This window comes from Oculina patagonica, chromosome 9 (genome assembly GCF_052425735.1).
Source record: "Oculina patagonica isolate OP01 chromosome 9, crgOcupat, whole genome shotgun sequence".
NCBI lineage: Eukaryota > Metazoa > Cnidaria > Anthozoa > Scleractinia > Oculinidae > Oculina > Oculina patagonica.
The window spans coordinates 31,028,377-31,044,953 of NC_135766.1; the positions used below are offsets into that span (position 1 = coordinate 31,028,377).

The 16,577-nt window shown below is 41.9% G+C and overlaps 1 protein-coding gene across 2 annotated transcripts in view; it reads left to right on the forward strand.

Moving 5' to 3' along the window:
• The first annotated feature begins 184 nt into the window (after window positions 1-184).
• Window positions 185-16,577, forward strand: part of LOC144664603 (uncharacterized) — a 28,842-nt gene continuing 12,449 nt past the window's right edge. For both annotated transcript variants that reach the window (XM_078525719.1, XM_078525720.1), the window contains exons 1-5: window positions 185-9,362; window positions 9,716-10,498; window positions 12,896-13,522; window positions 14,113-14,754; window positions 15,734-16,132. In XM_078525719.1, the coding sequence (XP_078381845.1) occupies window positions 185-9,362; window positions 9,716-10,498; window positions 12,896-13,522; window positions 14,113-14,754; window positions 15,734-16,132 (11,629 nt within the window). The remainder of the gene's footprint in view (window positions 9,363-9,715; window positions 10,499-12,895; window positions 13,523-14,112; window positions 14,755-15,733; window positions 16,133-16,577) is intronic.

A 16,577-nucleotide genomic window follows, 5' to 3' on the forward strand; every position in this document is an offset into this window, starting at 1 on the left:
CTCCTTCTCTAAAGAAAGACCTCAAAGAACGTCCGTTGCCGTTACGACGCACTGTGTCTGTGACAGTCTCCAAAACGATCCCATCAATGGTCGTTAAACCAGCTGGAAACTGGGCATAGCAAGATGGCGACACCTGCGTTAACAAACTCACGAGCCCCGAAAGCGTCTCCAGTCACACATATTGATGCCAGGAAGTAAAACGCTTTTAAAGAAAACAAAACGAACTGTTAAAGCTACTGTCGAACATAGCGCAACGATTATTTTGCCCTCAATGGCAACTAAGCCAAGTTTAACAGAGAAAAGTGGACATGATGAAAAGGGTGGCATGTTCGGATATTTTACCCAGCTTCTTAAAAGCATTAAAGATATTTTAACAAAAAAGAACTCCAAGGCTGGCGATACGTCAAGTGTCAGAGTACTAACGAGCGGCGCGATCCCATCTTTTCAACGCAATACCACAACGACATCTGTTTTATCAGATCTTAGTGCTGCACTTTCAACATCAGTCATAACTCGAGGTACTTTTCAGCCATTAAGCGTCACGCCATTGGTTTCGAGTGCCATGCCAGCGACAACAAGCACTTTGCAACTTATGGCTTCCAAAGCCTTGGACATTTCTCTAGCGATGCAGCCCTTACATCAGGTTGCTTTTAATGTTACTGGAGTTCGCAAAGCGGCCTTGTGTGAACATTCGTCATCCCACGAGAACTCAACGATGCGGGGTGGGATACACTCAGGTGTATTCAAGGAAGTTGGAACGGTGAATAGCGATGCCGAGTGCATCAGTCAGTGTTGTGTTTCTAATTCTTGTGACGCTGCGTTTTTGCTGTCGAATCGTTGCTTTCTGGTTAAGTGTAAAAGCAAGACACTTTGTCAGAGCGTCCCAGCCAAGAATCTTGCTTTCAGACCGAGGGTGATATACATAGAGAACAGAATGGCACTAGCCAAAGGACAAAAGAAGTCATCAAAACCCTTAAACTCTGACATCCAGGCAGAAAACATTCCCTCGAGTTCAAAACTTGAGATTTCCCTACCGAGCAACCAGGTGACCAAGACAGGAAAAACTAGTACAAGTTTAAGCACAGCACAGCTTGAAAGTCGCAACAGTACAGCTGTATGTGGAGCGCCCGTTATTCGACAAAACGTAACTCTACGAGGTGGAATAAAAAGCGGGCATTTTAAAGACCAAGGAACTGTTGAAAGCATGCAAAGATGTATTGAACTATGCTGCAATACATGGAATTGCAGTGTTGCGTTCATGCTTTTAAACCGCTGTTTTTCAGTTTCTTGTTACAATGAGACTGCTTGCAATAGTATACCGGCTCGAAGTTTAATTTTTCAACCTCAATTAGCCTATATAAGAAGAAAGTTTACTTCAAAAACCACACTGAACAATCATTTCGAAACAATGAAAATTTCGAAAACGCGACTTACAGCAATGGCATCCTCTTCGTCAAGTGAACTATTAAGAACAAAAAGCAAGAAAAGATTCGACCGTTTTCAAGATAATTGTCGCTATGGTAACTCGGAGAAAGACGTAACTCTTCGAGGAGGACTGAACGCGGGCTCATTTCTGGACAGTGGCGTTGTTCATAACATCACGGCGTGTATCGATAATTGTTGCCATGCGACCAAATGTGACGTGGCCTTCATGATCATGAAGAGATGCTTTTTGGTCACATGCTATAGTTCCCGCTTGTGTCAAAGTGTTCCTGCGCGAAATCTCGACTATTTCACAGAGATGGTGCACGTGGCACGTGATGAAACTGGGGTCGTGCGAGATCTTCTCGCACGGCTCGTGCAACCATCGTCACCGAGTATCAAGTCGAAAAGCGTGCGTGCAAGTTCGGTGGTAGCTTCTACAGACCACAGAAGTCTCCCGGATGCGAGTAGCTCATTGTATCTCAATGGCCCCACGGGGGGCACAACAAACAAACACTTAACAGGCTTTCACAGCGGATCAAGTTTACCATCAACGCCACCCGCTGTACCTGTTCATGGGGCGTTAATCGAATCAGCGATTGCACCGCTTAACGTCAACAAGCAAGGGGACGTTGGACTGATTCAAACGTTTGGTATGTCAACAATACGTCTAAAGAACACTAGTCATTCACTCGATCAGACAATTACGCCATCTTCACTGAGATTTAATTCAATTTCGTCGAGCTCCCAAGGGTCCGAAAGTGTCGGAAATGTAAGAACACAAGGAAAAGAATTGGAAATTGGAACGTCTTCGAAAGATGAAATATGTCAAAGCACAGATGTTTATTACAATGCAACCATGCGTGGAGGAATTAATGCTGGGGTTTTCAAAGATCAAGGACCCGTGCAAAATATGCGGAAATGCATCGAACAATGTTGCCGATGGCAGTTCTGTAGTGTAGCGTTTATGCTTTTGACTCGATGTTATATAATTGCCTGTTACAACGATCATTTGTGCGATCCTGTTCCAGCCAGGAATGTGACTTTCACGCCTCGGGTTGCTTTTGTTTCTCGCGTTCGAAGAGACCAAGGAAATTTCAGTAATGTTTTGGAAAACATCCCAACACCTACTTTGTCAGCTTTCGAGAAGTCACGCCTTAAAACATCAACACGAGGGACTAACTTAACAACAACAAAAGCTTATTCAAACACGGCAACAATATTCCAATCTACAGTTACTCCCGCAGCAAAGAAACTGCCAAGCTCGCTGGCGATAAAACCTTCGCCTTCTCAGGCGCCGTTTTCTAAAGTGTTTACATCTCGGCCTGAATCGCGTCATAATTGCACCAGTAGTAAACAAAAACACAACGTAACACTTCGCGGGGGCCTGAGTGCAGGGCATTTCAAGGACAGAGGCAAAGTCGCAGATATGAAAGACTGTGTCGATCTTTGCTGCAAAGAAGATCATTGCGATGTTGCGTTGATGTTGTTAGAAAACTGTTTTACTGTCGTCTGTCATAACAAACGCCTTTGCGAGAGTGTACCTGCCAAGACCGGACGGTACAGGTCCAGAATTGTTTACGTTGGAAAGACTCGTAGCGACAAATCCGCCCAAATAACAACACATAAATTAACGAAAACTGTCTCCCTTCTCGATGCCGCTTTGCGAGGTATGGGCGGTGTATATGACAGTAAGACTTCTCAAAGTGAAAGGAAAACAACGGATTCGAACATAATTCGTGATTTTGATTCTAAACAGCTTACGCAACTTTTAACTCCATCATTATCGGTTGAAGAGGTCGGACAAAGGAGTAACATCTTAAAGGTGGGAAATTTAACTACCACCAAACACTCTACAAATCAAAGTGGAAAATATAAAGATCATCAGAAATTAATTCTTCAAAAAGATTTAAACAACATTGTTACAACTATTAATTCAAACGCCTCGGCGTCACAACACAAACAACTTCACCTGATGTCGACCTCTGTATCATCAGGTCACAACATTAGCTTGCTATCTTTGTCAACTGTTAGGCTGAACGCAAGCGTCTTGGCTCATCCTGAGCCAAATAAATCAGCCACTGAGAGGGATGCAAAGTCGGGACACACACCTGGGCTAGCGTCGACTTTTGGGAATCCCTCGCAACACTCATTCACTCGACCTTCCTCTTGTCTCAATAGCCCGATCTCTTACAATGTTACGCTACGCAACGGTATCCGATCGGGCTATTTCCGAGACCAGGGGAGGGTTGAGAACATGGGCGTGTGTATACAAAAGTGCTGCGGCGCCGAGGACTGTGATGTGGCTTTCTTGCTCAAGCAAAGGTGCTATCTTGTCACGTGCTACACTAAGAAAGGATGTGAGACAGTTCCAGCCAGACACAGCTTGTTCAGGCCGCGTGTTTCGCACGTGAAACGGACTAATGTTTCCCAGCTGATGTCATTCATGGACGAGCAGAAAGATGTTAATTCAAGTGAAAAGACAGTTTCTATCCACCCTCGCAGCAGTACAAAATCTGATTATATTACACCGTCTTCGACCCTCCCCGCACCAAATAACTCTCTTGATAGCAGTAGTAAACATAATCTAAAACCAAAGACGTCTCCAGCTAGCAAGGCGAAGGCGTCTCTGGGTCTCCACAATAGAACTAAACATCGCAAAATAAAGAGCGGAAGAAGTAAAAGTAGATCTGGCAAAGGAACAACGCACCAAAAGTCGCGACACGTGACAGTAGCACCAGAGCTAAAGAAAAGAAAAGCAAGGAAATCTAAAAACAGTCGACAAATCAGGCATAGAAATAAATTGAAGGCAACAAAGCGTAAATCGTCCAGAGCCAAACTTCAGAAGTTCAAGGATAAATTGGTTACGAAAAAGGATCAGAAATTGTCCCACAGTGACCTGGATCGGCTATTCCAGCTAATGAAGCCCAAAAAACGACTGAGGGGTCCTCCCAGTAAATCAAATAGTGGTCTACAAAAAACGGAGTCTGACGGAGCTAAAAAGTCAGATAACAGCAAACCACGTTTTTCGCTGACTCCAGCTATGGTCGCATCAACACAAGACAATCTACAAACAGCAACGGTTACAGATCATGACTATAAGACTATAGTGAAGAAAAAGGCAGCCCCTAATTTACACCAACAGTCTTCAGCGTTTACCGTGCAAGGGCCCACTAACCAGCGTACGAGGCCTACTTTGGCAGCAGGAAGGACGCATGCTAAAAGACACAAGTCGCAAAAAATAGCAAAAGGTCAAAAAGATTTTGCTACCCAAGTTAAAACTCTTCTGGAAAAAGAAGGCAGCAGCAATGAGAATACCTTATCGCATGATGTTAAACCAACTAAAAAGGCAAACGTCAGGAGAAAGACAACGACCAAGCCAAAAGCTACTTATGCGACAACCAAAGATTTCCTCGATTACGTTAAAACACCAACCGGAGCTACGTCACGCCTACCCACTTCCACAAGAGTGACGTCACGTTTAATTACTACAATGAAACCCACAGTAAAGCCACCAAGAGGTTCATCGCATCATAGAAGTAAATACCGTGCAACAAAATCCACTGTACCCTCCTTGCCGACACAAGCTCCTGGCGTTGATATTTCAAGTTGTGTAACAGGTCCGGTAGAGCATAATCAGACATTACGCGGTGGGCTCTCCTCGGGTTTGTTTCATGAGGTCGGCAAAGTGAACGATATTGAGGGCTGCTCACAGCACTGTTGTTCAAGTCCCATATGTGATTTAGCCTTCATGGTGCTGAACCATTGCTTCTTGGTCACGTGTTCAAGTTCCAATCCTCGCATGTGCGAAAGCACACCGGCTTTGGCCACGAACTTTAATCCGATGATTTCTCGCGTTTTGCGAAGAGGGAACGAAGGCAACGAAGATCAGTCGACGACAACTGCGTCGAATCGAGATAGCAAACCAGCTCCCACTTTGAAGCCTCTTACACCTCCACCTAAGTTGCCACCACAGGTATCTGAAGTAGAAACATCGATAGCTGTCAATAAAGTAACCAACCAATCAACTTCTAGGAATCCAGCACCTCCACCTACGCCACCGATTGGCACGATGCAGAAACCCCCAGAAGTTATAGAAGGCGATTCAGATTCTACTTCTACTGAAATGTCACCGTCCCCTCCGGGCTGCATTTCTTCGTTAACGGAGCACAATGTTACTCTAAGAGGTGGCCTTCACGCAGGAAAATTCACAGACGCAGGGAAAGTTAATGGTTCGTACACTTGTACTGAGATGTGTTGCAAGGCAGACAACTGTGACGTAGCGTTTTTCGCTTTCCATCGCTGTTTCCTTGTGACATGTTTTGATGAGTACCTCTGCGCATCGACGCCTTCGTTGCTGCCGAACTTCAACCCAACAGTTGTTCACGTGTACCGTCATCATTCCAAACCAACGTCGAAGCCATCAACAACTATACCGCCGATCAGCGATGTGCTGCAGGAAATTGAAGATGAAACGGTAACAACATCAAAACGGAAGAACAAAACTTGTGCGCATTCTGAAGTTTATGAAGAAGTCACTCTCAGGAATGGTTACAAAGCTGGGAACTTCACCTCACACGGTAAAGTCAACTCGACAAAACAGTGCGTCGACGTCTGTTGCAGCCTGCCTAGATGTGACTTAATTTTCATGTTTTTAAACAACTGCTTCACAGTTTCGTGTTCCAGCGGTTTCGCCTGTGAGATCATACCAGCGAGACAGTCCAGGTTTAAACCCAAGGTTGTTTATTTTATCAAAAATAATTCCTCAAGAGTGATTAAGCCATCAGAGTTGAATTCGTCTCTATCTGATCCTAAATCGTTTGAGGGAACGAAGCCTGTGAATGCTGTGCATTATAAGGAGCTGCGATCAAAAAAGAAAAATGGGGATTCTTACAAAAAGGATTTCAGCCAAATGAGCAATGACACCGAAACAGTGGATGAAGAGTTCATCCAAGTCCCTGATAACAAAATAACGTCTCGTAATGTCATCAATTCAGCAGAAAATGCAACCACACAAGGTCCAAAACACAATGATAGCGAGCATTCCGTTGTTAAATCTGGTCTCCACAGCACAAAACATAATTTTAAACAGAAACATGAACTGAAACTCAAAAGCCATGAAATGATCGATCACAAGAAAAGTAGGACAGACGAAAAGATGGATCTTGTGTTGAATAAACTAACTAACGTCACTGAAGAGAATAAACGCCTTGAGGGAGAGCTTCACGTTCTTATGGCTAAGCATAGAAGACGAAGTCATAAAAAGAAGCTAACATCCTCAGGCTCGGCTGGAGGCGAACACGGGAAGAGGAAATCAAAGAAAACATCGAAGAACATAAAGAAAAAGAAGATTACGAATACATCGAAGCAAAGAATGAATAAGTTAAGATTCAGTGGTAATGGATCCGGAATGGATTCAACAGCTTGGAAAAGAGTGGTCCTTGTTGATACGGACAGACCTCCAGTGTTTCCACCAACAGATGAGCATAACATAGAAGAACATAGTATACATGCATTCGAAAGAAAAATGCATCAAAAAGACCATCATTTAAGGGCAACTGGAAAGTCGAGGCCAAGGCAGCGACCCTTAAAGAAACAGCACAACTATTCAAAGGTTAAATCAAAACATTGGGATCCAACAAACGAACACGCCATCGAAGAACATGTTATTTACAATTCCAACGATGCGTCAGGGCAAGGAAAAGAACCAGAAACGATTAAAAACGCACGCGTTCGAGTCGAAGAAGGGTCCGAGATCAAATACGGACAACCAGAAGAAGACAAAGATGATCTCGAATTGGACGAAATTTTGAACCTGAAACCGAAGAACGAAACAGCAAAGGAGCCAGAGAAACCAGTATGGATAAGTTCCCGAAATAAAAACGAAGATGATTTGGAAAGTTTCCATGAAAAAGTTGCTCTTACGCCTACCTCGCGTTTCCATGTGGATAATCACGAAGACAATGGGCATAGTGAGGATGAATTCCACATTGAAAACGAAGAACAGGAAAAGGCATCCGAAAACAATATGTGGATAGGTTCGAGTGATAAAGACCCAGATCGTTTAGAAAGCTTTCATGAACAAATATCTCCAACTCATAGATCACATTTCCAGTTGGATAATGAGAGAGACGTGGGACATACCAGTAAGGATGAATTCCACATCGAACATCAAGAACAGCCAAAGTCCTCTGATGAACATGTGTGGACAAGTTCGAGAAGTAGAAACAAAGATCACATGGATAGCTTCCATGAACAAATAGGTCCTACTCACAGATCTCATTTCGAAGTGGATAAACAAAAAGTAAACAAGGATACCGAAGATGATGATTTTGACATCGAAAACGAAACACAAGATAAGCCAGAGGATTCCGACAGACATGTCTGGATTAATTTGAGAAATAGAAACGAAGACAAGCTGGACAACTTTCATGACCAAATAGCTCCTACCCATACACTGCCCTTCCGATTTAAAAAGAAGAACAAGAACGAGAATTCTAAAGAGGACGAATTTCACATTGAACATCAAGATGAGCCAAATGATTCCGAGAAACATGTTTGGGAGAATTCAAGAAATAGAAACGAAGATCACATGGAAAGCTTCCATGAACAAATACCTCCTACCCACAGATCTCGATTCCGATTGCATAGTCAAAGGAAGAACGAAGATACCAACAAAGATGAATCACATATCATTGAACACCAACACGAACCATCCTTACATGAAGTAGCCAGTGGTGAGCCAGAAGACTCGTATGGCAACGAGAAACAAGAAATGTCGGATCAAAATTTCGCAAACAGCGAACGTAAGAAGCCGGAGACTAGCTTTTCCATGTCGAACTCTGCGGAGCCGACATTACTAGAGTTTAATGAGTTGGACAAGAACATGGACTCATCTCGCACAGAGCACAGTGTTGAGAGACCTGTTTCTGCCAAGAACGACTTTAAGGAAGGTCTTAAGAGGGTGCCAAAGGCTCGTGACAAAAATAAAGTGCCCATCAATGATGTCAAGGCAAATGAGGAGATAGCTTTAACAGAGAAATCCTTAAACGGTTCTACCACCTCGTCGGAAACAAAGCACTCAGGAGATTATCAAGAAGGTCGAAAGCAAGCAAATTATAGTCATGAAAAACCAGACTTTGACGCGATCTACAATAAAATAAACAACGTCTACAACCGCTTGCAGGATCTTTTTGAAGCGCAGTCTCAAAAAGAACGAAATGCGACCCATTCCTCTCTAAAGAAACAGGAAGGGCCGAAAACAGTAAATGTAAATTCGAGAAGACGGGAAGAAGGTATACCGACCCCACCAGTGTCTGCAAAGCCTACAACTCGTTCCTCCAGGATAACTCTGCCGACCAAGAAAGCAAAAGTTGTGAAACAGTATGTTACTGATCACTTTAGAGGCTCTGGTGTACCATCGCATCGCCATCGAGACGCCCTAATGGATTACATTAAAACAATTTACAGCCGTGTACAGGAGTTATATAAAAGGAAGCTAAAAAGACGACCGCTTAGGGCGAAGGCAAGTCACAGAAGAGCGAAGGTTTATCACGCGTTAACCTCCGGAGACGGGGAGAGACAAAGAAAAACTAAGAAGGAGAGAAGTCGCTCGAGAAAAGCGAAAAAGTACCATCGTAAGAACGCTGAGGAGGCAGCTGTTTTGAGAGAGATGAAACGGATTTATAAAAATATGAAGGAAATGTATCATCAGCAGAGGAAAGAGCACAAGAAAGCCGCAAAGATGCTCCAAACCTCTGAAGGACAAAACCAACGGTCTTACATCCCTGCAAGTTATGGCGCTCGTAAAAGTGACAGTCGAACAAATCTTCCTGTGTCAAGTGTGAGACCGATAGGACTGGTACCGACTCTTGAGAGGCGAATCTCGCTGAACAGCACTATCGCGGGAACGCAAGTTAAACCAGAAGTTGAAAATACCGGTGAGTACCCGTAATGTATTGTCTGACTTGAAAGTTAAACAACAATCAAGGTAAATGAAACCTGGGTTTCTGCAACAGGTTGCTGCGTCTGACAAATTTATTTAAGATAACTCTTAAAGGTTTATGGCTTAAAAGGTGAATACGATATATAGAATGTGCAAAATTCGAGTGATTGAATGACCTGTCTTTAAGAGATTTTCTTAGAAAATTTCTCCGATCGCAAAGCCTGGTTTATAGTTTATTTTTATATCACACAGGTTCGAACAAAGAGAATAGTCAAGAAACCCCGACACAGATGGCATTGGTATTAAACTTGCAATAAGATTTACTGATTTTGTGTTCTATGTTTTTAGATTATGGACAAGGAGTTTCCCATGAGCTTGCGAAGCAGCCCAAAGATCAGAGTTTTCATCGAGGTAATGAATACAAGCCGACAGAACCTCGCAAAGCCTACAATAACTCGATCAGACATGGCGGTATTTTGGCTGATAACTTAGCTTCGAAACATCCTACAGTAAATCAGTCTTTTATCGACAGAATAGTTGCAGAAATTCAAGCAGAGCACCCGATTGTTGGCCAGAAGAAAAGTAACAAATCTGATACCTTACAACAGTTGATTGATAATGTGGCGGACAGCGTGGTCAAGCAAGTAACAGATGAATTTAATACCGGGCCAAGCCATAAGCCAAGCCGGCGTGTTAATGTACCCAAACCGCCGCTACAGAAGAACGTATCGGTGCCTAAAGATCGCACGGCAAATATGCCACTTCTCAACGACCATCCAAGCAGAGCGCCTCACTTAAAATCTTTCTTGGAAAGCGCTATCAAAAAGTTGGCAAGTAAAGAAGAAGGCCTCCCCCCTGAAATGATCAATAGTGATGAGATAACTGGTAATAGTTCGCCTGACCCACCCCCTGAGGATGTCAATCCGCCATCTATGTCGTCTTCTACACAGGAGCCGCATTTCTCCTCTCAGTACCCCTCACGGGAGAATCATCCTTCACGAAGGCCGCAGTCCGAGCAACCGGGGCAACAAGAAATACGCCAGATGTTCAAATTTAAACATCACTTGAAGAAAAAGAAGCCGATGGCAGAAAGTGGGAAGAAAAAGCTTTTTATTCCTGCTACTACTGAAGGTGAGAAAACGCGTAAATAGTACGGTATGGATTAGTTTTCTGACGTTAATTCAAGCTTTTTACTCTTCTTCCAGTATGGAAAAGGCTTTTAGATGCCTTAAGGATACTTTTTTAGAGGCTACTAATTTTAGCGATTTTTTTAGAGCAAGATTTAGCGACTATTTAATTTATCGATTTTCCAAAGTAAAAAAGTAAGTGATATTGTGTAAACCTGTTTTGAATGAATACAGTCGACTCTCGATAACTCGAACCCTCGCTAACTCGAACCAAAATCAATTTCCCCTGGATTTCCGTTATACATTTACTGTAATTTTACCCTCGGTAACTCGAACCCTCGATAACTCGAATCTCCCGCTAACTCGAACCAATTTTCGTTTCCCTTCAGGTCATTTTCTATATAATTTTTCCCTCGATAACTCGAACCATGTCTGGCAATACGTGACAAGTCAAAACAAACAGTGTACTGTAGTCCAAAACGTTGAATTTATTTTGAAATAAAATCGTCACGGGTACGAGTCAGAGGGGTCAGAGCCGTCCCCGAAACGCCCCTCAAAACACGAAATGTGCTACGCCATTGACGTGCTGCAGACCCCCTGCAGACGTTCAGTTTATTTGTGGAGGGTTATACCGATTCTTTCAATTCAACCTCAGAAAACGTTTAAGGATTATCGCCAGAACGAATTAACTGACTTTTCTCGAAGAAGTAAATCGCATAAACTCTGCAGCAGTAGCCTATAGATCCGGGTATAGAGTTGTTCTCTTTGAAACCATCAACATTAAAGAAAAACATTACATTACAACATTAACTGATTCTCTTTGTTTTACTTGCGTTACGTTCTGATTTATACAGTGACTTAGAAATATATTGTTCCTTTTTCTTTTGGCTTCTCTATACTCTGATTAAACTTGTTTTAAATGTACACTGGTACATTGTATGAAAAGAAAATCAGTAAACATCATTTTTTTTCTTATTTCCGGTCATTTGTTTTCAACTCTCAATAACTCGAACTCCCGATAACTCGAACCATTTTCAATTTCCCTTGAAGGTTCGAGTTATCGGGAGTCGACTGTATATAGCTAAGATGGAAACAAATGTCCAGTAAAAGAACAAACTCACTTGAGATTAAACGAACATTCGCATTGCCAGAAAGAAAAAAGTTACCGGAATCTATTTTAAAAAGAATTTTTCAAGTCGACTATGATTATTTTGTTTACTTTTTGGGGTGGGAGGGAAGGTACTTAAATTAAACCCAGACAAATTTTAGCGAGTACTAAATTTAGATTTTTGCCCAACTCGCTAAAATTAGTAGCCGCGAACAATAGTAACCTTAAGGTAGGTACTTATCGTTAAGCTTGCGATATCAACAGACCGGCTTTTAACCACTACCGCTTCTGTATGAGCTTTGCGCCGAGCAGTTAGACGAGTTCTGGGGTTAGTTAACATTACGTTGCTTCGCTCAGTCTATATAGAGTAATACAGTAACTTTGTTAGTTTGTTTGCCTGTTTCAAAAATGATGTAAAATACCATACCGATGCTTTTATAGAATACTTGAAATTAATTGGTAGTTTCATTTTGTTTCTGTCAGAACTAAAATCCAAAAAATATCCTTTTCACGTTCGAAAAAGTAAATATCTGGAGTTATTTTATAGCAATGGTGTTCTAATGTCAATAATTTATTTACTTCTGCGCTTTTTTGCATAGAGAATATGAACCTGAAACTATGGATCATTTTTAATTAGACACTTGTTTGCTAGGCAATACAGATATATTTGATAATCAATAAAACAGTTAATTAGACAGTTATTAAGAGAAAGTTTTTTTTAACCCGTGGAGGTGTTTTGCATATCGTGTTGCTGGAATACCGGAATAATATCGGCTAAACCGGTTAGCATAACATTGTAAGAGATCTTAATGAGCTCTTGCACTGTTGTGCTGCTCGGAATAGTCTCATGAACAAACGCAAAATAACCAGGACAGCTTAGCTATAATCTTAAGGGAGGGGTAGGGGGATATCACGAAGGACTTATTAGCCGGGAAAGAAAACTTTGAAGTTTCAGCATAATTACAAATATTATGTTGTTGTAATAACTTTCCATAACTCTCTTTTGGGAGTTTTGTCTCACCTTCTAAACTTTACGTACGACTACTTTTATGAAAGAGAAAGGAAGAGATTTTTTTGGAAATTAATAAAGTATTATTTGGGTATTTTTATCAGCTGTGACTGTTGTATTCAAAGGTTGACACAAAAAATCACTGTCAAAAACCTCTAACATTTTTTTTTCTTGTTATTACTCATAAATTAATATCCCTCAATTTAAAAGACACAGTTTTATTTACTTATGCTAAGTAACCCCTCTCTCTTTTCTATTCTTTTTTATTTTATTTTGTAACCAAGGTAACACGGCATACCTCGTGCTCCACATGGGATTTGAAAACATTGAAAACCGTACAGCCCTTGACAGCTCTGGACATAACAACAACGCCATCCTCAGTCCGGAAGTGCGCCTGTCTGTCACCGAGTCCAAATGCGGTTCTGCTTTGAGCATGCGCGGTGGACGCCTACTTTTCACCCGTTTCAGTAACCGTCCACGCGAGGCGATCACGATCGCTTTGTGGCTAAAGCTCGACTCAGTCTCCGGAACAGCCACTCTGTTCAAAACGGCGGGATCTGGGGCCAAGTACCACTTGCAAATCGCCGACGGCATCATTCACTGGTCTCACGTTGATGACTTGGGTCACGTGATCTTTAGCATGGAAACGAGGCAGACTGTAGACTCGCTTGATTGGACACATGTCAGTGCAACTTATGACGCGCACATTAATATGAGCAAAATCATCCTTAATGGAGAGGTTCTTGACGAAAAGGAAGGCTTCGGATTGCTTTCGCAAAACTGGGACGGCGAAGTCGGAATTGGAATTTCTGAAGGCATCCAAGGACTTATTGACGAGTTCTACATGTACAATCACGCACTTGCGGCGTCGGACCTCAGTGATCTGTCGGAAGAGTGCAATCCTGGAGCAGGTATAATTTATTTGCAATATAATTTATTCGTATTATAATGTATTTGTCTGTGTTCTTTTTAGTTGCCTAAATAAATCACTTGTTCAAACCGTTCGTTATCAAGTCTGAAGCTCAAAACTCTTCGTGGCGGCTTAGAAAAGACAAAAGTTAAACTTTGCTGTCCTTTTCCACTTTCTCACTGTAGTCAGATCATAGCCGCAGACGTGGAAATGCAATGATAGTGGATCTGCTTATTTTCCTACCGATAAATTCGTTAAAAATGTCATTCCATAAAGAATTAAGCTTTTGAGGCAAACGTTCGTTACTTACATGTAAATAAACAAAGAAATGTTACTGCAGTGATAAGCTCAAAGGGAGCCTTCACTCTTACGAGAAGTAGACGTTGAATTGTTTGAAATAATGCCTAAATTCAAATTTTGCAGGATAAGGGAGAAATAACATTTAATCGTCATACGTCCAAAATGGCGGCGCGCGGGAAATTTTAAAGCGAGAGTCTTTTCTTGTTACTATGAAATGTTACTACTTGTAATTACTCCACAGCAGTAGTCAGCAGGGTGTATAATTTCATTCTCTGTTTGACGCGTTTATAGGAGGAGCTATTCCTCTCAAGGAGGGCAGCTATGATGGGCTCATACCCGAGGAAGTGATCGAAGATGCGAAGTTGCTGCTACAACCAAATGCCACGACAACCAAGATGCCCAGCACAGCTCCAACCACACTAACTACAGCAAGTACAACGCCTACGACAGGCTCAACAACACAGCGGATTCCACCCACTACACCAACCACGAGGCCAGCTACCACAACAACAACGACAACAACAACAAAACCAACCACGACTTCATTGCCCACTTCATATAAGCCAACACTTCAGATACCTCCTGCAGCAAGTTATCGCACAAAACCCGACGCGAGCAATGTTCCTTCTACGATCACCTTACATGACGAACCTAACTGTCAACAAGGAATGTTCTACTTCAATAGCGAGCTAAGAGGCGGCATGGACGCGGGGCTGTTTATAGACCTGGGACGAGTAAGAGGCACTACAAGCTGCTTGAAGTTTTGTTGTGAAATCGAGTCATGTGATCTTGTTTACATGACACGTGATAGCTGTTACGCCGTGGATTGTTTTAATAACAAGCTGTGTGAGCCCGTGGCAGCGGTCCCCTACAAGAGAGATATGCCCAGTGTTTATTACGTCACAAGGAATGGCAAGTCCGTTCTGGATGAGAGTAAGTAGTAATTTCTCTTCGCAAAATCAATACTAACTCAAGGGAAGAGGTTATGCGAATTAATAAAATGGTCGCCAAAGGGAATTACTTTGGACTTTTAACAAATTCTCCCAACAATGGTATAAGAAGATGTATAGAGATCAGTCAGGAGAATTTGTATGTGGATGTCAAAAAACACGAATGCTCCACGGCAAACAAACTCGTGTAGAAATATGAAAATTTTAAATCACCAGTATGGGAACACCAGGATTGTTTGCCATTTGCCTGAAAATTCGGTTTGAATGACCGTTAAATAATTGTAAATGGTTTTTTCAACAACTTAAAAACATGGCGTTAACTATTCATGATTTGGTTTATCGGTTATTGTTTTTTCCTTGATGGAGACTGGGAACGGGAGAAATTGAGACTAGGTACAGAATTTTCCAACGGTTCGTACAAAGCGGGACTAAAGGAACAGTTACCACAAAAACGTAGTCCGCAATTTCCAACTGAAATTCCGAAAAAATTATTGTTCCATATGCTTTCCAACCGAAATTTCGGGTATATTTGAAAACATCCCAGAACTACCCGATATTCCGTTAAAACAAGCTTTGATTACCTTTTAATGGAATTGTTAATGCGGCTTGGATTCTAGTTTTAATGCAGTTAGTGTTAAGTGAAACAATGGACACCTCGCGTCGGCGAACATGAAGTCACTGACTATTTGGGGCTACTGGTTCGTGGTCGTGATCACCAGCAAACATAACGTGAATTCATGCCCTCCCTCCCTACTTATCTCTGCGGGTAAGAGATTTCCTCTTTTCAAGGGAAAAACGTCTGATCGCAGGTTACAGCAAACACTACATTTGTAGCTTCCAGTTAATACCTCAGTAATGAGTTATAGTCCCAGTCTCGCGTAATCAGTAAGGTGACATCTACCCTTATGGGGAAGGAAAAGCTAAACTGTACTTACGTTTGTCCTCTTTGATCATTCCCACAGAATTGAAAAAGTTGGAAACTCGACCTACAACGCGCCCAACAACACAACAACCAACCACACAACCTCCACCAACCATACTAACAGCGAGTGAGATGTTCCTTCCATACCAGAAGATCTCCACACGGCCCACCGACACCTCAACGATCACAAAGCGTTTCTGTGCGCAAGGAATGTTCTTCTACGACGTGAAACTTCGTGACGGCTGGAATGCAGGCATGCTGCTTCAAGCGGCGCGCGTGGATAGCATGACTGAATGTGTTCAGTTGTGCTGTGACGAGCCGGCATGTGATTTTGTCATGTTGAAGAAAAGACGATGTTACACCGTGCGATGCAAAGGTGGTGACACTTGTACTGTCGAGGAAGGTGGAAAATATCAGATATCGTTTGTCAGCAGACAAGGTAAGAGGTTGTTTTATTTTCCTTGAAGTCATTTATCAGTGTTTCATTAAAATTACCTAAGACAATATAAAAAGCAAAAATCATTTCTTATAAACACTGGTCAACATTTCTAACTTTGAAATAGTCAAATGTATTAAAGCTTCATAATGAGAAATAAAAGCGTTACTCTGGTTTCAAAATGTTTAAAATGTTCTAAAAATTTGTAATGAAGACCCAGCGTTTCGGCTGACGCTTCAGCCTTCATCAAGGGAAAGTGATAAAGTAATTTGTAAAGAGCACGTTTTTTATTAAGCAAATTTGAGCTAATTAAGTTCTGTCCCTCAGTTTAAACTAAATTTAAAAATTCATGGAGTTGATGCATGCCGTCATCCCGATTCAAAGCTTTTTCAAAGAACTTCACAGATATGAACAACACAAAAATACAAAGATAACAATGACTTCAATT